At 47.9% G+C, this 23,350-nt stretch overlaps 1 protein-coding gene across 1 annotated transcript in view; it reads right to left on the bottom strand.

Annotated features, from left to right (window-relative positions):
• Positions 1-23,350, bottom strand: part of GABBR1 (gamma-aminobutyric acid type B receptor subunit 1) — a 172,705-nt gene that overhangs the window by 73,943 nt on the left and 75,412 nt on the right. The window contains exon 4 of the mRNA XM_082209305.1: positions 1,377-1,580. Within this exon, the coding sequence (XP_082065431.1) occupies positions 1,377-1,580 (204 nt within the window). The remainder of the gene's footprint in view (positions 1-1,376; positions 1,581-23,350) is intronic.

Genomic DNA, 23,350 nt, shown 5'->3' with positions numbered 1-23,350 from the left:
AGAGCTCCCCAGCTGCACACCTGCGCCTTCAGGATGTCAGGTACAGGAGTTCCCATCTCCCTTCTGGTGGCTCACCAATAAGAATTAATGAGCATTTGGTAGATTTATGGTCTTATTATTACAGCATTCTGTTACCAGCGCAAACAGGCAACTCTCTGCAAAGACATTAGTTGCCTCCTCTGACTCCTCCTTGAGATTTCTGCAGCAAGAAGTGCGCCAAACGGAAGTTCTTCCCCCTGTGTTTCCTTTGTTCTCTGACACACTCGGACCTCTGAGTTTGGGGGAGGGAGGGGATTCCCTCCCACTCTTGACCGATATATTGCCCAGCTGCCCCCTCCCTTCTGGTTGCTTAGCTACTGTCTCAAAGCTGGGCAGCTCCTCTCTCAACTGTGCAGCTTGCGTGTCTGCCTATCTCCCTGCTATTCCACCTGGCCTTTAATTTGAATTCAGCCTGATCTTTTATTTCCCTTCTCTTCCCTCCCCCTTCCCTTTTATGAAGATTACCCACTCTGAGACCCCACAGCTAATTCTCCCCTGGCCTCCTCGCTGGCCCAAGTAAGACCAATTCAGCCAGCTAGCTTTGGGAATTATCTAATGCTTATTTCCCCTAAATTGATTTCTGAATTTTGAATTTTATTCTTATTCATGTTTTTATACTGTATTTTATGCTGATTTTACAATTAAGTGTTTTAACGTTGTTGTTAGCCGCCCTGAGCCCAGTTTTTGAACTGGGAAGGGCGGAGTATAAATAAATTATTATTATTATTATTATTATTATTATTATTATTATTATTATTCTGGAGACACTGGAAGCAAAGGGGGTGGGTGAATATTCCCCTTCCTCTTCTGTTAGGATCTGATCTTGCTGCGATTGCATTCCCCAATCTTCTGATTCAGACCAGCCCCTGACACAGGAGGGGTGGCATCCCATCCAAAGCAGGTAAATCCCCGGCCTCAGGAGCTACCAGACCACTTGCCAAGATACAGATTCAGCTTAACTGACCCTCATCCAACTCATTGCTAAGTCTGGGCAGTGGTTCAGCCCCTCTCCGCAGCCTGGCCTGGCTCTGGGGAAAGACGTGCATGGCAATAACTGTTATGTACTGAAGTTCTCACCCTGGGCCAGCAGGGGATACTGTAGATAGTTATGCAAATAAGGGATCGAAAGTGACATTCAGTGATTGGATAATTTTAGAAAATTGTAACAGTTACGTTGTACTGGAGCTCTATATAAGCAGGCTGGCTGAACCCTTCAGTTCAGTTCTGTTCTGGCCTGTGAATAAACAAGAGCTGTTTGAAGAATTGCTGTGTCGTCTGATATGTTCACCCACAACTTAAGAATAACAACTCTTCCCCCTCTGCCACATGGGACTCACAGCAGCGGCTCTCGACTTCACTGTCCGTCCAGGTGCCGTTGGACAGGCACTTCCGCACTTTGGGCCCCACGATCTCGCGCTCGGGCCGGCACACGTATTCGATCTCGTAGTCGAAGGGCAGGAAGCGGGCACTCTGGACCTGTTCGCGAGTCAAGCCTCGGTACCGGATGCCGCCATCCCAAGGAGGGAAGATGAGTTTGCAGCCTGGGATGGGAGAGGGAGACGAAGAGGTGGAGGGAAGGCAAGGTAGAGGAGGGGGGAAAGAAAAAGAGAACAATTCAATTTTTAATTTATTTTTTAAGCAGTGATCAACACTGGTTTATAAGCAGCCTGCATCATGAGAGTCTGGGTGCTATACTGCTTAGGATCTTGGAGGCCTGAGTTCAAATGTCCATTCAGCCACAAAGTTTTTCGGGTGACCTGGAGCCTATCATTTTTTGACCCTACATAACTTCATTCTTATCCATTCTTCAGGAAACCAGCCCTGAGTGCTCACTGGAAGGACAGATCCTGAAGCTGAGGCTCCAATACTTTGGCCACCTCATGAGAAGAGAAGACTCCCTGGAAAAGACCCTGATGTAGGGAAAGATTGAGGGCACAAGGAGAAGGGGGCAACAGAGGACAAGATGGTTGGATAGTGTTCTCGAAGCTACCAGCATGAGTTTGACCAAACTGCAGGAGGCAGTGGAAGACAGGAGTGCCTGGCATGCTCTGGTCCATGGGGTCACGAAGAGTCGGACACGACTAAACGACTAAACAACACTAAACAACAACAACAAACTCCACAAGGCTGTTGTGAGAATAGAAAGCACATGTTTTCATTCATATATGCCACCTTATGGAATCTTATGGAATGAAAATAATAACTTCCTTCTATGGAGGTTTTAGAGCAGAGGTTGGATGGCCGTCTGTCATGGATGCTTTAGCTGAGATTCCTGCATTGCAAGGGGGCTGGACTAGACAGCGGTTCTCAACCTGTGGGTCCCCAGATGTTGTTGGACTACAACTCCCATCATCCCTGAGCTCTGGCCTTGCTAGCTAGTGGTGATGGGAGTTGTAGTTCAACAACATCTGGGGACCCGCAGGTTAAGAAAGGCTGGACTAGGATGACCCACGGGGTCCCTTCCAACTCTACAATTCTATGATTCTATAACACAATTTAAAAAATGGGTCCCCCTCTAAATCTGTCCTGGGGGGTCCCCCAAGCCCTCCAGAGCAGATCTGTGGATGCCACAGGCCACATGTGAAAGGAGGAGAGTTTGGGGGAGTCCAGCTGCCCAAGCGGAAGTTGTTCCACTGTGTGTTCGCTGAGCTGAACGCTGCCCAGCATGCTAGAAATAAAAGAAGCATTTAAAATACAATTAAAAAGTATGCCGCATCTAACACAGCACATTGCAACTACTACAACAAGCAGAAACATTGTTAAGTGATCATCCAAGACCCTAAGCAATTTTCAGTTGGCCCGTTGGAATAAATGTTTGGGAGCCAATTCAGGTACACTACGAAAATCTTTACACGGCGAAGGAATTCTGCCATATGTGATGCGAGTTATTTTACATAGATACCCTCTAATGCAGGGGTCATCAAACTTTTTCAGCAGGGAGGCAGTCCACTCTCCCTCAGACCTTGTGGGGGGCCGGACTATATTTTGGAAGAAAAAAAAAGAACGAATTCCTATGCCCAACAAATAACCCAGAGATGCATTTTAAATAAAAGCACACATTCTACTCATGTAAAAACACACTGATTCCTGGACCGTCTGGCGGGCCAGATTTAGAAGGCGATTGGGCCGGATCTGGCCCCTGGGCCTTAGTTTCCCTAGAAGAAGAAGAAGAAGAAGAAGAAGAAGAAGAAGAAGAAGAGTTTGGATTTGATATCCCGCCTTTCACTCCCTTTTTAAGGAGTCTCCAAGCGGCTAGCATTCTCCTTTCCCTTCCTCCCCCACAACAAACACTCTGTGAGGTGAGTGGGGCTGAGAGACTTCAAAGAAATGTGACTGGCCCAAGGTCACCCAGCAGCTGCATGTGGAGGAGCGGAGATGCGAACCCGGTTCACCAGGTTCCCTACCCACGCTCTAAAGGTTAAGCAAACTGCATCAGCACAGAGGGAATACTGTACAGAGAGCCATTTCCCAAGATGATAACTACTCCTCAGTGAGCAGGCAGCCACCTGGGGCGCTGATCAGCCATACTGCCGGCCCACCTGGAGAGGGTTTTTATCGCACTTCCGCAACCAATTAGGGAATCCAGGGAAGCAGAGGAGCTGGTACAGCTCTCCTCAGCTTAGCACTTGGGCGGATGCTCCAGGCAGATGGTGGCTCCCCGTATGGATTGATGCCCACAAGTTGCTACTTCGTAAATGGCCATCTGCATACCCCCCTAAATATAACAAATTATTCTATATGCTCCAGGCAGAAGTAGGGAGAGGCAACAGGGAGCGCATTAGCACTGCATTTCTAGGGAAAGGGAGAAAGCGGGTAGGTCACGAGACCAGAGGATTAGTGCTGGGTAGCGGAGAGGATGGAATATTCAGACCAGGAGACCTGGATTCAAATCACCTACTTAGGGATGTCCCAACCTGGCTCACACTAGAGGAATGTTTGAAAGAGCTGGGTATGTTCAGCTTGGATGAGAGATTAAGGGGAGGCACTTTACAATGAAAGGGACATTATGGGACTTCGAGCAGTTTGTGAAAGCTACAGAGAGTTGTTAGGAGACCCTCGCAGAGCCACAGTTCTCAGAGAAGTTGAATGGTCAGTCCTATTTCCCAGGGAACTCTGGGAATTGTAGCTCTTTGATGGGAATTGAGGAGGGACAGCTCTCAGCACCCTTAACAAACTGCAGCTCCCAGGAGGCTGTGGGGAAAGCCATGACTGTTTAATTAGCAGTGGGTGGCGCTGTGGTCCGAACCACAGAGCCTAGGGCTTGCAGATCAGAAGGTCGGCGGTTCGAATCTCCGCAATGGGGTGAGCTCCTGTTGCTCGGTCCCAGCTCCTGCCAGCCTAGCAGTTCGAAAGTACGTCAAAGTGCAAGTAGATAAATAGGTACCTCTCCGGCGGGAAGGTAAACAGCGTTTCCGTGCGCTGCTCTGGTTCACCAGAAGCGGCTTAATCATGCTGGCCACATGACCCGGAAGCTGTACGCCGGCTCCCTCGGCCAGTAAAGTGAGATGAGCGCTGCAACCCCACAGTTGTCCGCGACTGGACCTAATGTTCAGGGGTCCCTTTACCTTTACCTTACCTTCAAATATCTGAAGGGCTGTCATTACAGAAGAAGATGGAGCAGAGCTGTTCTCTGCTGCCCCAGAGGGCAGGACTAGAAACTAAATTGCATTTCAACTGAATGCAAAGAGAAACTTCCCAACGTGGCCGTAGCTAAGGGGAGGGGCAGGGAGGGGCAGCTGTCCCCCCACCAATAAAAATCAATAAATATACATAGCAAACTGAGGTTCTGCCCCCCCCAAACAAAAAGCCACCTCCTAATAAAAATCCTGGCTATGCCCATGGTAAGGCTTGTTTGACCATGGGACAGGCTGCCTTGGGAGGAAGTGAGCCCTCCTTTGCGGCAGGTATTTCAGCAGAAGGACCGTGGCCATCCCTTGCGTGTGCTGTAATTGCATCATCTGGCAATGTTGATCTTGCGTTGAGTGAGGGGGTCAGGCTAGATGACCTCCATGGGTCCCCCTCAGCTCTCTCAGTCTATAACCTGGGTGACTTCGATGGCACAATCGCCCTTGCTCAGCAACAAGCAGCCATTTGCCTGCTCACATTCCGCGGGTAACTAAATCAAGGCTCCCTACAAGACCGTAGCCCCTACTCAAAGCGAGTGACCTCATCTGACAGTGAGTAATTCTGATGCAAACATGCAGTGCGATTACCTGCCCATAAAGGAAATTGCCTGTTCGTTCTTTGCATTAGTCACCACTCTTGGCCTTACCTCTTCCAAGTTGAGGCACCCACTCAAAAGAGAGAGCTGTTTCTATCTCAGCTGGCCATTAGGAAGACGCGTAACGAAAGAACAGGTATGTGGTTTTTCTTATTTCCTCCTCCCTCCCAATTCGATTTTCCTCTTATGTCGTGCCTTTGTAGATTGCAAGCATGGTGGGCAGGAACTGCGTTGTTTTTATTGACTTGTAAGCCACCCCAGGAACCTCTTTTTAGGCTCCAAAATAGGCAACTCTTGGGAACCTTTTTTTAAAAAGAAAAATCGAAGAACGGGATAAAAAAATCTTTACACAATGTAAGAGGATACCTGCTGGGTCAGAACAGAAAGTTACCTTAGCAGCATAGCATCTTGTTTCCAATAGAGACCAGTAGATGCTTCTGGGCATCTCTGGTTCCCCAGCAAATTGGTAGTCAATGAGCATTGACCATGTCTGAACATGGAAGTTCTGCATTCCATGGTGCCTCATGGAGAAAAACTAGGCTTGCTCTTCCTTTAGGTTAAAAGCAATCCTTTTTTCAAAAGGAGGAGGAAACGGTGCCTCCGATGTTGATTCAGGAATAAAAAGCATGCTCTGGCTTTCCTTACACCACACGCGGTTGAAGCGAGAATAAAAGGGGAGAATCTGACATGGTCTGCTTTGAGTTTCCTAACAGAGCTTGTCCAGGAGGGTTTGAAGATGCATAACTCTGCAAGAAAGAGAAAGAGGCCAGAGGCTGACAAGGAACTGCGGGGGTGGCGAGGGAAGAGCAGGCAACCAGGAAGGCTCACCATGAAAGGCTTTGTATTTTATTTTTTAAAATGGTATTGTTATCAGATAGGAATAAAACAGAGCTGTAATTAATCACCAGACTCAAAGGTGATGCTCTTAATTTAATAAAGCTAATTTAAGGTTCTGCCGAATGACCCCTTTATTCAGCAATCCTCCTGATCTGCATGCAGAGAGCTTATGGGTTGCTTAGGCTATATTTGGCATTTACTGTGCATCTCTTCTGATTAGCTTACAGGGTGTTTACAAGCCATATAATCATAGAATTGTAGATATATAAATGCAACGTAATTAGAAATATTATATTAGAAGTTTATATAAATTTATATATGGCAAAGGGAAGTCTATAGCAATTAAAGGTAAAGGGGTAAAGGGACCCCTGACCATTAGGTCCAGTCGTGGCCGACTCTGGGGTTGTGGCGCTCATCTTGCCTTATTGGCCGAGGGAGCCGGCGTACAGCTTCCGGGTCATGTGGCCAGCATGCCTAAGCCGCTTCTGGCGAACCAGAGCAGCGCACGGAAACGCCGTTTACCTTCCCGCCGGAGCAGTACCTATTTATCTACTTGCACTTTGACGTGCTTTCAAACTGCTAGGTTGGGAGGAGCTGGGACTGAGCAACGGGAGCTCACCCCGTCGTGGGGATTCGAACTGCCGACCTTCTGATCGGCAAGTCCTAGGCTCTGTGGTTTAACCCACAGCACCACCTGCGCCACCTGCGTCCCTTCCTATAGCAATTAGGTATATTTTAATCTAGTCAACTATGTTTCAAAACGAATATGGATTTTGAATTTGATGTTTGTAATTCTTTTTCGGTTTTTGGAATAAAGTTTAAAAATAAAAATAAAATCATAGAATTGTAGAGTTGGAAGGGGTCCCGAGGATCATCTAGACCCCTCCAGGAATTCAGGAATATGAAGCTGTCCCGCACAGGGATCGAACCTGCAACCTCAGCATTACCAGCACCATGCTCTAACCAACTGTCAATCATTCATCCACTCCACATTTCTCACTTCATTTCCCCATCACTTTCCAAACCGCATAATATCTGGTCCCCCGCCCCCAATATTTAATTGTTTTCACATATTCATACAAGAAGCAACAACCAATATTCAAGAACCCCACCCCCACAGATGCACCAAATTGTGTGTGTGTGTTTTAAAGTGGATTTGTTGTGCTAGGCAGGCAGATCACTTGAATCCGCTTTGATTATGCAAACCTAAAGTTCCAAGAGCTGCTAAAATCCTGCCCGGAAAATATAATCTGTCTGCAGATACCCTTATTAAGATAGTGAGGCGATAAATTAAAATAGAAGAAGCCGATCTAGGGAGATGGCTTCCGAGGGATTTTAGGCTGATATGGCTGGTGAATCATCCAGCTAGGCGTGGGGACCCCCTGGAGATACCTGCTCTCATGATGTCTTCAAAAAATGGTGTGTGAATACAAATTCCTCTTTAAGCCTTCTCATTGGGAAAGCACTGGCCATTTCTTCTCCCTTGGCAGGAGCCAATCACATGTATAAGAAAGGCTAATTATAACTCCCCTCCTAGGTAGGTTCTGGTTAGGAAGAAATGAGAACATAGAATGGAACCGTAGAACTGCAGAGCTGGATGGGACATAGCTCAGCTGGTTAGAGCACTGTGGTGACAATGCCAAGCTTGCAGGTTCAATTCCTGGTATGGGAGAGGTGCATATTCCTGCATTGCAAGGGGTTAGAGTAGATGATCCTCAGGGTCCCTTCCATGGTATTCTAAGGGAGGCTGTTTCTTTAAGATTCTGGAGGAGGCCCTGGGCCTATTTTCTTATGCCAATGGGACCTGTGTTACTGGACAAGGTGTAGTAACTCAAGTCCCAGATACCTAAAAGCAGCTTCTGTTGAGCTTATCTATATCTACTTGAGGGAGAGAATGGGAGTTGTTTTCTGCAAATGGCTGAAGCACGGTCGCTGAGGTCTTGGCAGGCAGGTTGACAATGGCTCAGCAGCAATCACTGTGCCCAGTTCTGGGCACCACAGCTTAAGAAAGACCTTGAAAATCTGGAATGTGTGCAGAGAAGGGCAACCAAGATGATCAAGGCTCTGGAAAGCAAGCCTTATGAGGAACGGTTGAGGGAGGTGAGTATGTTTGCCTCGGAGAAGACTGAGAGGTGATATTATGGTCATCTTCAAATAGCTGAAGGGCTGTCAAACGGACAGTGGAGCAAGCTGTTTTTTTGGCTGCTCCAGTGGGGTAGGACCCAATCCAATGGATTCAAGTTACAGGAAAGGATATTCCGATTGAATATTAGGAAGGACTTTTTGACAGCAAGCGTCGTTCTGACAGTGGAACCGACTCCCTTGGAAGGTGATGGACTCTCCTTCCTTGGAGGTTTTTAAACAGAGGTTGGACAGCTATCTGCCAGGGTTTCTTTGGTTTTGATTCCTGCCTTCCAGGGAGTTGGAACCTCAGGGTCCCTCCCAAAACAACAATGCTGTGATTCTATGTGGAATGATTGGAACGATGCAAGTTAACGAACAGAGTGGGGCAAAGAATGTTCCAGGTATTCAGCGTGACAGAATGCGTGAACCGCGGAGAGATGATGTGTCGGTTCGTGCGTGCATGAATCTCCTGATTCTTGTTCTTTGGGTTTGCCTGCACCAAGCTTACAGGGAGGCTGGTATATAAAGAGTCTTTATTCGGCATTTATTCCGATTTGTTTATAGGGCACTTAAGCGACAATAAGCGTACGTCCTGATTTGCTTGCGGGGTGTTTAAACCGTCTTTCCGTTAATCATTCATTCATCCCACGCTTTTTAATGCGCTTCCCCTGTCACTGCCCAAACCACAAAGAGTCTGTCGCAGTTTTAAAAAGAAGAAGGGAGGAAGGAGTGGATTTGTTGCTCTGGGGCAGCAGAGCCCTCGAATCCACTTCAAATGTGCAAAGCGGCGAGAGCACGCTCATATCCCTCCTGCAGAAAACGGTGACAGTCTAGAGGTGTCCCATGTCATCCCCTTTCACTTGACAGATTGCATTTCAATGCAGCGTTCCATTCAACGAATCCCAAAGCGGCTTACAAACAAGCAGCAACAACAGCAACATGACAGAACATCATTCTACTGGCACAACTCATATAATTGTAATATACCACTCCGCCTCGAAGCCAAGGGAAAAGACCAACGCAAAAGCCTTCGACTGGCCTGATGCCACTATGGCTTATATATATATATATTATTTAAGAAAAACAGGAAGGAGGCCTTTCTTGGAAGGTTGATAAGGAAAGATGCGCCACCGGTTTGGTTTTGTGCCTTGGCTGAGCAGAGCCAAAAGGGAAGAAACAGGTGTGCTCAGTGCAGGAAAAAACCTGAGCTGCGCATGCAAATCAAGCAATTACTGTAACCATGTAGTTGAGAAAAACACCCATTGGGGGAACTGACTTTCTTCCTTGGGCACATTATGGGAAGGATAAGGAATGATTGGGGGGAAACAATGAGTTACTGATTACCATCAATACCTCACAGGGAGATTTATTCCTATGCTCACAATGTAGCTGCATTTATGTATGGATTTCTTTCTTCTTCAAGAGGCTCCAACTTTTCAACTGGCTCTGATAGCTGTGCCTCTAACAGCAGCAGCATTTTAGGAGACGAAGATGTTGCTCTTCCGTACCTGTGAGTTTTCCCAGAAAGGCTGGCTGGCTGCAGCTAGTGGTAATGGTCTTCCTGAGATACCACTTCAGGTTTCAGCTCTTGCTCCAAGTAGGAACTGTGCTCTGTCAGACCTTCAAATGGTAAAGGTAAAGGGACCCTGACCATTAGGTCCAGTTGTGACCGACTCTGGGGTTGCGGCGCTTTATTGGCTGAGGGAGCCGGCGTACAGCTTCCGGGTTATGTGGCCAGCATGACTAAGCCACTTCTGGCAAACCAGAGCAGCGCACGGAAACGCCGTTTACCTTCCCGCCGGAGAGGTACCTATTTATCTACTTGCACTTTGATGTGCTTTCGAACTGCTAGGTTGGCAGGAGCAGGGACTGAGCAACGGGAGCTCACCCCGCTGCGGGGATTCGAACCGCCGACCTTCCGATCAGCAAGTCCTAGGCTCTGTGGTTTAACCCACAGCGCCACCTGCATCCCTTGTCGGACCTTAGAAAGGGGCATAAAATGGTCATGAGAAGCAATGGGAATAGGGCTCTTCCAAGGCCATTCAAACGAAACAGGGGAAAAGAGCAGGAGCCAACAAGGGTGACTGGGTCAACTGGAAGGAACACAATTCCCAGAGTTCCCTGGGAGGAGGGATTGACCGTTGCAGCACTCTGAGAACTATAGCTCTGCGGGGGAACAGGGGTCTCTTACCAACTCTCAGCACCCTTAACAAACTGCAGTTCCCAGGATCCATACCACTTTAAACAGCCAGGTCTGATGTATGATGCTGCCTTGAAAATATAGTGCCAATGGGGAATCTCTCTAGATCAGGGGCTGGCAACCTAAGGCCCATGGGCTCCCGAACTGAGCCGCCCACTCAGCGAATCCCCTCGCGCTGCGCTAAACCGGCACAGCGTGGTGACTTGCTTCCACGGCACCGGAAATAGTGTCTGTGCATGTGCAGATGCCGGAAATTGCATTTGCGTCGACGCCGGAAATTGCACCTTCGCAGACACAGATGCCGGAAATCGTGTGTGTGTGCACAATCCAGCCCATGGAGGGATCTCTGCTGAAGTGAGGTAAACCTTGCTGACCCCTGCTTAGATCTGCCAGGATCTGTAGGCAACTGCCCTGTGGTGTGAGCAACTTTAACGGCAGGTAGCAAATCCCCAGTGAAGCATTTTTGAGCCCAGGAATGACTCTGCCCTATAAATCCCCAAAATTTTCAGACCCAGGGCCTAGCAGTTTTCAGGCAGTATATAAAGAATATTTGTTATTGTTATTAGGCAGCACTCAGATTAGCAGGCCTATTAAAAGGAATGGACAAGGGGTCTAGATTCAGCTGTTTTCTCAGAGTAATCTATTCTTGTCCTTATCCTGCCTTTCTTCTAAGAATGTGTCCAATCCGCTTTTAAAGCCATCCAAGGTGGTAGCCACCATTGGTTCCTGTGGCAGTGAGTTCCATAGTTTAACGATGTGCTGCGTAAACTTTTCTTTTTTAACTGAGCAGCTTTGGTCCTATTGGAAGCCCTGGAGTTGGTGTAACCTAGAAATTTAGCAGAGTAAAATACGCCGTCTCCCAAAGTTGCAACATTAGGAACTTAAGAACTGCTGCGCTGGATCAGATTATAGGCCCATCTAGTCTTAGCACTTAGTACCCAGCAGTGGGCAGCCAAAAGCCCCTGGGAAGTTCAAAAATAGGGTATGATGGAGATGGCTGTCCCCTGCTGTTTGTCCCCAGCATCTGATAATTATGTTAGCCTGTAATGAAGGCAAACCGCTCAGCAGTCTCCTCAACAAAGAAAATTGCCGTGTAATTAACAGGCATTCAAGTGGGTTTCGTTTCCAGACAAAGAAGCAGCAAACCACCAACCACATTTTCGTATTCATTAAAGGCATTTATCCCCACATACCAAAAAGGTGGGGGGGGGGATGCAAAAGAGGAAGCACAGATTTCGGCTATTGTTGCTTGCTCCATTGAGTTCTGAAAAGCTTTTGACTCCATCTGGCCTCCTGAACCAAACCTTAAATTGCTACCATGTGGAGTCTGAGGCGAACATATGACCTTATCAAATCCAATCTCTCAGTATGATTAAAGAACAAACAAACTGGTGCTTTGGATTGAGGGAGAAGAATAAATCAGGGGTGTAACGCCAGCTTAGTCCCAGCTCCGCTTTCAACCTGCGTATCAACAAACCACAATCTCTCCCCGCCCCCTTCTTCGGCTCATCTTTAATAGAAAAATAAAGGAACCATATGGACTGAACTGGATGATCAACATCCAGCCGGTTCTGGGTACTTGCAAACTCTGCTGATCACCTTAAGAAAGCAGCGGATGAAGAGAGAGGCTGATTTGACATAGCAGTGAATGGACCTGCTCACAGGAGCAGATTGCTGCAAATGGGTTACTCTGCTGCAGAGAGAGCTGTACTGGGTGGTCTTTTCCTCCTGGGCCAGGTTCAAGGCAAGGTAAAGGTAAAGGAACCCCTGACCATTAGGTCCAGTCGCAGATGACTCTGGGGTTGCAGCGCTCATCTCGCTTTACTGGCGGAGGGAGTACAGCTTCCGGGTCATGTGGCCAGAATGACTAAGCCACTTCTGGCGAACCAGAGCAGTGTATAGAAATGCCGTTTACCTTCCCGCTGGAGCGGTACCTATTTATCTACTTGCACTTTGCGGGGATTCGAATCGCCGATCTTCTGATGGGCAAGCCCTAGGCTCTGTGGTTTAACCCACAATAATGCACAGAGCGCTAAACAACTTGGGCTCAAAGTACCTTGAGAACCACCTGATCCCTTGTGCTCCATTCTCCATCCCTGAGATCCTCTGAGGGGACACTTCTGGCGGTTCCCCATGCCCCTGAGACACAACACAACAGCCTTTGCAAGGGGCCACGCCTTTGGGGCAGCAGGCCCTGCATTCCCTTCAACATTCCTCAGATGGAAATAGGGACATTTCTCACGCGGCCGCTGCCACCCCAACTGACCCTCCTTGATTCCACCATGTTCTGTTCCCTCGCCCTCAGAGAGCATTTCCTATGAGGAGAAGGGCAACTGTGACCACCACTTCACCAATGGGACACAGCACAGCTATATTGTTTAGTCAGGGCTTTGCAATACTGATCTTCTCTTTTTAAAAACTGTCAGAAAGTTCTTCCTCATGTTTAGTCGGAATCTCCTTCTTTGTAACTTGAATCCATTGGTTTGAGTCAAACCCCATTGTCTGGCCGGCCCAGGACCTCCATCCCCGCTGCCCAGGTTTGCGTCCCAGGCAGGTCACTTCGGCGCTGCTCATGCAGCTGCTTGACTTCACCCCTGGAGGAACACTCCATTGTCTCTCGAGACAGACAGATGCCAACAATGCAACAAAGAAACTGGACTTGGACCAGCGACGGTCCTTCAAACCAAGGACAGTCTTCTCTAAAATAGGACACATGGCCATAGGAACGTAAGAGGGGTGTGCTGGATCAGGCCAGCAGCCCATCTAGCCTAGGATCCTGTTCTTGCAGTGGCTGACCAGATACTCATGGGAAGCTTGCAAGCAGCTACGGGCATTCAGAGGCATGTATTGCTGCTGGTAGTGGAGGCCATGCCACTCGGTTAACATTATGTTGTCCAGGCAACATACAGCCATTAGTTTCCAAAGAGAATTTAAAGCATGGTATAACAACACCACAAGAAAATTCAATATAGAAATCCCACACCAACCTAGGGAGATAGGCAGCAACGACCATAATCCAAGAGCCTCATCGATTGAACGCGCTGAACAACTTCATTAAGGGTGTTTTTTTTTAAAGAAAAAAACCTCAAGAAACTTCTGTTAAGACCAAGGGCGCTAATATTCAACCCAGCCTTTCCACGGTGCTAAAATTATCTTCAAAAGGTGTTCTTAAAATGTCAGAAGGCATTAAAAAGCTCGGGAGAACAAGGAAGTATTTGCCTTGCGTTGATAACAACGTCGGTGCCAGGCTCTAGGGAAACTGTTCCACAAGTGGGGCAAATAGCACTGCTAAAAAGTCCCCCTTCATCATAGCCACCGCCTGCGCTTCAGACTGAGGGAGCACCTGGCAGTGGCGTAGCGTGGGTTGTCAGCACCCGGGGCAAGGCAAGTAATTTGCGCCCCCTAACCCGTGGATTTGCGCCCCCTAACCCTAACCCCCAGATGTTGCGCCCAGTGCGGCCGGCCCCCCCTGCACCCCCCACGCTACGCCACTGGCACCTGAGGAAAGGTCTCTGTGGATTTTAGGACAGGGGTGTAGCCATGGCTCAGTGGTGCAGCAACACCGGATTCAATCTCCAGCATCTCCTGGGAGGAACTCCCTGCCTGGATCCCCGCAGAGCCCCTGCCAGTCAGTGCAAGCAATTCTGAGCTAAAGTAGCTGGACCAGTGGTCTGACTCATCAGTAGAAGGCAGCATCCTAGGTTCCTATGGGAGCAGGCAGTTCTATGCAAACGAGGGTTGTTGTCAGGAGCTGAAGTCAGGGTGAAACAATACAGTAAATCACCCGAAATCAGGAAAGCGAGCTCTTTGTTCAAATAAACAGAACAGCTCAGTCCTAACGGTCTCAGCCACCCTTCCCAGTAGGTCTTGCCCCAATGAGGCTCTTGCGCTCTCTAAGACTCCTCCCCTGGTTCCTTTCCCAGCAGCCTAAGGCTCCTTCGCTTGGTCTCTCTTTGCTCCACCCTCTTCATTTCTCTGTGTGTTCTGTGAGACCAGGGGAGAAGGGAGCTGGTCACAGCAGGAGGGGGAGACTCCTTGAATTCCTCAGCAGCCTCTTGACCTGTGCTGGTCCCGGGGGCTAACCAAGAGGTGAGGTCCGAGTCCAGTCCGAGGTCAATGGTGCAAAATGAAGGCAGTCCGTAGAAGTTGAAGCTGGGTGCAGGGCAGGGCGTCGGGTGAGGTCAGGAGCTCCAGCAGGGAAGCAAGTCAGGGATCAGGCTGGAACTGACAACCAGTGATGTTGCTCCTGCAACTTGGGGCTGGGGCTGGCTGGCTTTTATCTCCCCTGAGGCATAGGGCGGTCCCGATCCTCAGGTGACTCGCCTCTCCTGGCCTGGAGGCGAGCACTCCTCTTGCGGGAACTTAGTTCCCTCCGCCTCTCTCTGCCCTGAGCCTCTGCAGCTCAGGAGAGGCTGGAGGGTTACCAGAGGCAACCTCACCTTCCCCTGACGGGGCTGAGAGTGGAGCACCTGCAGGCAATGGGTCCTCCATCCCCTCAGGAGCCAGAGCAGACTCAGCTGGTGCCTGCACCTGAGGATCCAGCACAGGTGAGGACCCTTCAGGCTCAAGCCCCAGCCCCGGCTCAGCTGGTTCTGGAGGCGGGGAATCCTGTGCAGGCTGGGATCCCTCAGGTTCAGCCTCCGAATCTGATTCCCAGGCCATCACATGACCCTTCTCCTCTCCAGCCTCTGCTTCTGCCTCTGCTTCTGGACTGCTCTCTGCCCCAGCTTCTTCCTGCTCACTAAACCCTGTTGCCCCTTCAGCTTCCGGCGCCTCCTCCTCCTATTCTGCTCCCTCTTCACCCCCTGGTCACCCATCGTAGTCCCACCACCAGTCCCCTGGCTCTGAGCCTTCCCCCCCCCCCGGGGGTTTCACAGCTGGTACCTCCCACATCTTTTCTGCATCCAGCCAGTCCATGACAGCAGTGCATGCCCACCCACCCCCAATCTAATTCAGAGCCTTACTCAGCACTTCGGAGCGGCCACAAACCAAATCTAGAGCCTTGCGTAATCTTTTAACTGGGGCTCAAAAACCTAATGAAATATACATTTGGGAGGGAAGAGGAGACACACACAGGCAGCCTGAACGCTGCTGCTCCTCTCTGCTGGGCCGCCTCCCCTCCTTTGACAGCTCCAGATCACTCCTCAATCAACTCTGGCCAAATTTTCGGTTGCAGACAAATCCTGGGTCAACCTCAGCTGGCCTGATTCAGCTCAGGATCTGGCATTCAGCTGGAATAGGTGCACAGCCCAAATACAGTGGTACCTCAGGTTACAGATGCTTCAGGTTACAGACTCTACCAACCCAGAAATAGTGCTTCAGGTTAAGAACATTGCTTCAGGATAAGAACAGAAATCGGACTCTGGTGGTGCGGCGGCAGCAGGAGGCCCCATTAGCTAAAGTGGTACCTCAGGTTAAGAACAGTTTCAGGTTAAGAACGAACCTCCGGAAGGAATTAAGTATTTAACCCGAGGTACCACTGCATGTACGTTTCTGCTGCCTCTACTTCAATTGTACAAAACAAATGAAATACTGTGAAAATCCCTGAAACGAGAATTAATCGGCTAGAAATATTATCTTATGGAAATAAACTAAATAATAAAAAAATCAAAAAGCTTAAGGAAAAGAATTAGAAAAACCTAAGATAGAACAAAGCCTTAAAGGGATGCTGGCTACAAACCTCATTTCACTGAACTATTCAGTTTCCTCAGAAGGAAATAGAAAAATCATAAACTTTAATTGACCAAAATTCAAATAAAGGATAGAACCCCGAAAAATTCTGAAGTTTTCTAGTCCTAGCTTAACCTAGGTAAAGCAAAGTGCAGTAATAAAGGATTGAGGACTCAAAAGTACATTTTCTAATACTGAATTTACAAAAAAGGTTTGAAAACCTAAATGGCAAGTTTTAAACAAAGCCCAACTTGAAGAAAGCAAAGCACAGTAATAAAGGGTTGAGGACTCAACTGTGAAAATTCTAGTGCTGCTTTTACAAAAAGCTTTAAAGACCTAAATGGCACAAATTCAAAGAAAGGAATACAAGATAAGCTGTTCCAGATATTCAACAAACTCAAGAACAGGGCTGAGACGCTCCCATGGTCTGGATGTTACTGCTGATGTTAAAGGGATTTTCACGGTATTTCATTTGTTTTGTGCAATTTCTCAGTTACGTGACTGTCTTTTTTCTATTGGCCTTAACTTCAATGCCTGCCCTTCTCTTGCTTTCTTAAGGTTCCTAGACATGGCTCCCCTTTGAAGGCAAACGTTTGCCAGCCCTTACTCTGCTGCGATTCCCATAAGGCTGCCAGCTCTTGTGCAGGCTCCTGTAGCAATTCCTTTGATCCTTTTAACTCTGATAAAAGCGCAAGAGCAGGCCGGACCATTTGTTTCTTTAATTCTGGCCATCTGCTGATTCTACAGCAACCTGACGGTCAGGAATCCAACAGGTGACCTGACACGGGAACAGCTTCACCTGTTGAATTTCCGCTTTCTGAGCGAGTGCTGAAACATCACAGGAGCTCTGCCAGATAACAAAGCAGAGCCGCGCACAGAGGTAATCGCCTCCCTTTGCTATCAGCTCTTCCTGCCTTTGCCTCTGAAAAAGGCCAGCGTTTCAGACAGAGTTCTGGCCCTTATATGGGTCAGCTCAGCGATCAGTATTCTAAATAGGCCTCCGACTGGGATCTGAGGAGAGAGCGAGAGAGCGGCCACTGAATTCTAAGTCACATTTCAAAGCTCTCCGATGACACATCCAAGGGAAGGGGTCTCCAGGGAAGCAGAGTCCTTGCATTTGCTCCTGCTTAAAGTCAAGGGGCGCAGGTGGCACTGTGGGTTAAACCACAGAGCCTAGGACTTGCTGATCAGAAGGTCGGCAGTTCGAATCCCTGCGACGGGGTGAGCTCCCGTTGCTCGGTCCCTGCTCCTGCCAACCTAGCAGTTCGAAAGCACATCAAAGTGCAAGTAGATAAATAGGTACCACTCCGGTGGGAAGGTAAACGACATTTCCGTGCGCTGCTTTGGTTTGCCAGAAGCGGCTTAGTCATGCTGGCCACATGATCCAGAAGCTGTACGCCAGCTCCCTCGGCCAGTAAAGCGAGATGAGCGCCGCAACCCCAGAGTTGTCAGTGACTGGACCTAATGGTCAGGGGTCCCTTTACCTTTAAAGTCAAGGTGAATGGTTTGGATTCTGATTTTCATTTGTAATACCAGTGACATACCTGTCATTTGGAAGGACATGCATCCCCACCATGGACCCCTTTTTGCTGGGGGTTCTTTCCAGGAGAACCACAAACATGCCTTTCCCACCCGCCTTGAAATCAAGAGCAAGGAACCATAGGAGCTGAGGGGTCTTCGTCCCCTATTGCAGCTATTGTTCTACCAACTTTTCTGTATGCTTGTGAAACATGGACCACTTATAAACGGCATCTCCAACTCCTCGAAATGTTCCATCAACGGTGTCTCCTAAATTTTTTACACATTTCTTGGGAAGACAGGAAAACTAATGCCAGTGTACTGGAATAAGCAAAGATCACCACTGTCGAAGCAATGATTCTTCAGCATCAACTTTGTTGGACTGGTCATGTTGTTCGGATGCCTGATTATTGTCTTCCAAAGCAACTACAGTGGTACCTCTGGTTACGTACTTAATTCGTTCTGGAGGTCCTTTCTTAACCTGAAACTGTTCTTAACCTGAAGCACCACTTTAGCTAATGGGGCCTCCTGCTGCTGCCACACCGCCACCACACAATTTCTGTTCTCATTCTGAGGTAAAGTTCTTAACCCGAGGTACTATTTCTGGGTTAGCAGAGTCTGTAACCTGAAGTGTATGTAACCCGAGGTACCACTGTACTCTATTCTCAACTCACTTATGGACTCAATGTTAATACCCTACTCATGGAAGACAATTTTACAAGTGATTGGAGAAGGAGAAGAAGAAGAAGACTGCAAAACTGTATACAAAACTAGTTGGATACCCCTTAGCTTCCTTTCCCTGCAAAACTCTTCCCCCCTTGCCCAATACAACCATTTCTAGGTTTCTTAAGTTCCCCCTCAACCATCAAACAGAATTCCATGTCCACTGAGCATGCTCAGTCCTCATTAGCCTGTTTTGGACGGTTTCCCTGTCCTTCGGCTCTTTTTTCTGTGTGTGCCTGTGTGTACACAGACAGACAGACAGAAGTGTACCCATCCCCAGCTGCATCACAGTGTTTCATATCTCCATTAATGTCTATGGCCAGCTCTCTTGCTCTGTCCCTGAGGATGTTTAGAAAAGAGCTGCTCAGCAGGAAGCAGGAAATGACCTATCCAAAAACGGTAATGAGACAACCCTTCTAACCTTTCTATATTTACATTTCTCTGCCTGCAATGTTCCAGCAACTCTTATTCCCCCCACCTCCACCAAGTTATTATGGGGCTGTGCTTTCGGAGGGAGCTCCCCCGCTTTAGGTTTTCTTGCTAAACCTTTTTAAAATATGGCCATGTACCTCGGGGTTACCCCAAATCAGCTCCTGCCATTCTCTTGTTTGTGGGTGGTGCGGCTTTGGCTGCAAACTCATAAGCATCTGGAAGAACTGAATTGGAATTAGTCTCTGGAGACTGACTATTTTGCTGCGTAAATGCGCCATAAGCTGAAAGCATATGGCCTCCTCCAGAGAGTCCTGGGAGCTATAGTTTGTTAAGGGTGTTGGGAACTGTAGCTTTCTGAGCGGTAGACAACGGTTCCTGGACAGTCATGTGCTTTAAATGCAGCCTGACTGTTCAGACAGAGTGCATGTCCATGCCATAGCAATATGTGGATTTGCACCAACCTGTTCCTCCATAAATCACTGGAGGAGCGTTGTGAGTTACCCCCGATGTTACAAAGGCCAGACCAGCCTTAGCCAGAAGGCAGGCATTTAGCAGTCCCTGATGTTTTGAGAGAGGACAGTGTACAAACACTTTTGTAAATGAAAATGAATGAATGAATGAATGAATGAATGAAACATATGTAGGGGTTCTCCCCATCACAGCTGTGTCTGGGACCTTTCACCTTCAAATGTGGGATTTTCCCCTTCTCTCACAATGTCATACACACACCCACACAAACACACACCCACACCCCTGTATCTGTAAAAACAAAGACCTCCCCACAGTGGTGGTGACACAACCCCCCCCCCCTAACACTATGCACCAGAAGGAAAGAAGAACAACACCTTGTGAAAAAGACTCCATCAATTGAAAGTGGAGATGACAAGTACTTCCCTCTGTTTATTTGTTTTGTAGCACAAGAAAATCTTAAATAGAAAGCAACACTTGGATCATAGAATCATAGAATCATAGAGTTGGAATAGACCACAAGGGCCATCGAGTCCAACCCCCTGCCAAGCAGGAAACACCATCAGAGCACATATGGTTGTCAAGCCTCTGCTTAAAGACCTCCAAAGTAGGAGACTCCACCACACTCCTTGGCAGCAAATTCCACTGTCAAACAGCTCTTACTGTCAGGAAGTTCTTCCTAATGTTTAGGTGGTGGAAGACATCATGCTCTGGTGCGGACAAACCCACAGCCCCAATGATATTGTTACAGAAGTAGGGAGGGACCCCCCAAAACCCTAGAAATTAATAAATGCTAGGATTTGGTGTTCTTTGTGATATGGAGGGAGAATATAAGCTGAAAGGGGATTCCTGGGCTGCCTTACACAAACCAGTCTGGCAGGCTGAGGGAAGGGGAGAGCTGTTAATATTACAATAGAGTGCCAGCCACGGTTTGCAACAACTCAGTGTCCCAGGTGTGACCAGAGGCTGGAGATTTGGAAGGTTGCCAGGGTAACTGCTCTGGGGGAGAGGCTTCTGGGAAGAAGAAAGGGGCGTTCTTTCTTGGCGAGGTGGAAGGAAGGACTGTCTGCAATGCTCTGGGCCATGCTGTACGTTCTGGACCCTCTCCAAGCAGACCAAGGGTGTAAATAGGTGAACAAACCCTAGTTCTTAAAGCATGACAGTCTCCGCCACGTCTTCTATTCTCAAAAGGGACACAGATTCCATGCGCTCTCGCCACGGCTTGGCAGAAAGAAGGACAGACTCTGGGCATTTGTAACAATATTCTAAGCATTTTAAGTGTTCCTGTTTAATTAAAGTATGGCTTGCCAAAGCTGTGACTTCATGCGCCTCAGACATTTGGGGTGGGGGGGGAGACATCCATTGATTACCAGTGCTAAAAATAAACTCCAATCTGATGAATTTCCCCAACTCTGAACTAACAGAGTTTTAAGATATAGAAATTCATATGCAGATATGTGATCAGGACTCATTCCCCCATCCGAAAAAGCTTAATTTAAGGCTTTGTATACAGCATTCATTTAAAGAATCTTGGGAACTGTAGTTTGTGACAGGAACTTGGAATGGTAGCTCTGGAAAAACTACAGTTCTCGGGAATTCTAGGGGGAAGCTATGTGCTACAAATGTACTGTATTTTTCTGTGTATAACATGCCCCAGTGTATAAGACGAACCCTATTTTGGGGGATTCCAAATTGAGGAAATGGGGGGAGATTGCCCAGAGTTGTTAAGCTTTGGTTGAGCTTTTTTTGGGAGTGGGGTGCTGACAATCACTCACCCGCCTGACTGCTGCTGCCCATCACACGCATCGATGAAGCCACCAATTGTCTGCCCGCTCGCTGCCAGCCGACAATCGCCCGCCCAATTGCCGCAGCAGCCAATCACCGGCAGGCCTTGCCACAGCCACCAATCACCCGCCCAAACATTGCTGACAATCTCCAGCTCGCGGCAGCTACCAATTGCCCGTCCCACCTCTGCACTATCTGTGTATAAGACGACCAAGAATTTTTAGCATTTTTAATACTTAAAAAAACCTCGTCTTATACACGGAAAAATACAGTATGTGTGCATGCAGCAGTCAGCACCAGCTTGGCTGCAGGAGTTGCTAGAAGGAGGTATATAAGATGCCATCCAACCGCCTTTGGGACTCCACCCCAGATTTGTGTATGGTCTCTACAGTCACAGCAGGCGCTGCAACCTTCCTACAGCTTGACCTCATCCCAAAAAGGGCACTGCTCTATTATCTCCCGAGACAGACGGATGCCAGCAACATGCAGCAGTTACAGCTGGATATATACTGGAATATCTAGCAAAAGTCAGCTTTTGGGGGTGGGGTGGGAAGTAGGGGTCCCACTCTATCTGAATGGGTTTTTCTCCTTCCCCAAACAGTTTAATTTATGTTTACAGTGGTACCTCAGGTTACAAACGCTTCGGGTTACAAACTCCGCTAACCTGGAATCAGTACAGTGGTACCTCGGGTTAAGTCCGTACTTAACCTGAAACTGTTCTTAACCTGAAGCACCACTTTAGCTAATGAGGCCTCCTGCTGCTGCCGCGCCACCAGAGCACAATTTCTGTTCTCATCCTGAAGCAAAGTTCTTAACCTGAAGCACTATTTCTGGGTTAGCGGAGTCTGTAACCTGAAGTGTATGTAACCTGAAGTGTATGTAACCTGAAGCGTATATAACCCGAGGTACCACTGTACCACAGGTTGAGAACTTTACCTCAGGGTGAGAATGGAAATCGTGTACTGGTGGCACAGCGGCAGCAGGAGACCTCATTAGTGAAAGCGCATCTCAGGTTAAGAACGGTTTTGGGTTAAGAACGGACCTCCGGAACGAATTAAGTTCGTAACCCGAGGTACCACTGTACTTGGTCATGCTTTCAGCTAAACAAGGGAGAGAAAGCAGAGGAACTTGAAAAGATGCCAGAGCAGGTGAAAAACAGATCCCTATCTTTGGCAACCAGCTAAGCCAGGAAGGGGGGGGGGGGAATTGGCACATCCTTAAATGTACACACAGCCAGTACTTTCCTGACTAGCTGATGGATGTGCTGTTGGGAGACTTCCTTCCTCATAAAAGAGCCAGTCTGCAGAGCCAACTTCCCAATAAAGAACATTTTAAGATAATTATTCAGCCACAAAATCCATACTGTTTTACTGTAAGGGCCACACTAGACATGATGCTAAATGCATCACTAGAAAGCGCACCATGTTTTTTTTAGAAAAACCAATAGCAGAGGGAAAGGTTAAAACGCCAGTCTCCACAGGATGAGGTGAAAATCTCTCTCTCTCTCTCTCTCTCTCTCTCTCTCTCTCTCTCTCTCTCTCTCTCTCTTTCTCGCTCTCTCTCTCACACACATCTTTAAAAAAATGCCAGCCATAGCATGCTTTCTTATGAAACATTAAACATTCAACAGCTTTGGGCAAAACTAAACAACTTTTGTGTCTGGATTTTCACTTTTTGAAATATGGCAACCCGAAATATTAAATAACTTTTGGCATGTTTGTAACTCCCCTTTTGAGTGTTTTACCCTTAGCTCTGTTTTCTCTGTGGATATAGTTTTCTTGAGGAGAGCAGAACTGCCCCCCCTTGTGTCAGAAACTCCCATGTTTATTACAATTCAACCTTATCCTTCCCTAAAAGTGCTCAGAGTAGTTATCACTTTTACTAGGTAAAGGTAAATGACCACTAGACAGTTAAGTCCAGTCAAAGGCAACTATGGGGCGCAACAGGACACCGTGACAGAAACCAGAGCGCACAGAAACACTGTTTACCTTCCCGCTGCAACGGTACCTATTTATCTACCTGCACTGGTGTGCTTTCAAACTGCTAGATTGGCAGTGGTGAAGTTCATGAGAGAGAGAGAGGATTTGAACCCAGGACTTTCCCTGGTGCTATAATGCACATCCGTCGTTCTTCTTGATACCGTCTCAGGAGTGGGTGGCAAGTGGTGTTGCCCTACGTCCTGAATTTCCAGGACATAGTAAGCAATGTCCAGACGGAAATCGCTTAAATGTCTGTGAAAATCTGGAAGTATGGCAGCCCATGCGGGTAGTGTAGATTTTGGCAAATTCCATTAAAAAGAGCTCAAAAACTTATTTGCGAAATCTCAACAACTT

The sequence above is a fragment of the Podarcis vaucheri genome (assembly GCF_965113315.1).
Source record: "Podarcis vaucheri genome assembly, chromosome: 2".
Taxonomy (NCBI): domain Eukaryota; kingdom Metazoa; phylum Chordata; class Lepidosauria; order Squamata; family Lacertidae; genus Podarcis; species Podarcis vaucheri.
The sequence above is the reverse complement of the archived record's forward strand: the minus strand, read 5'-3'. Positions and strand labels throughout refer to the sequence as shown.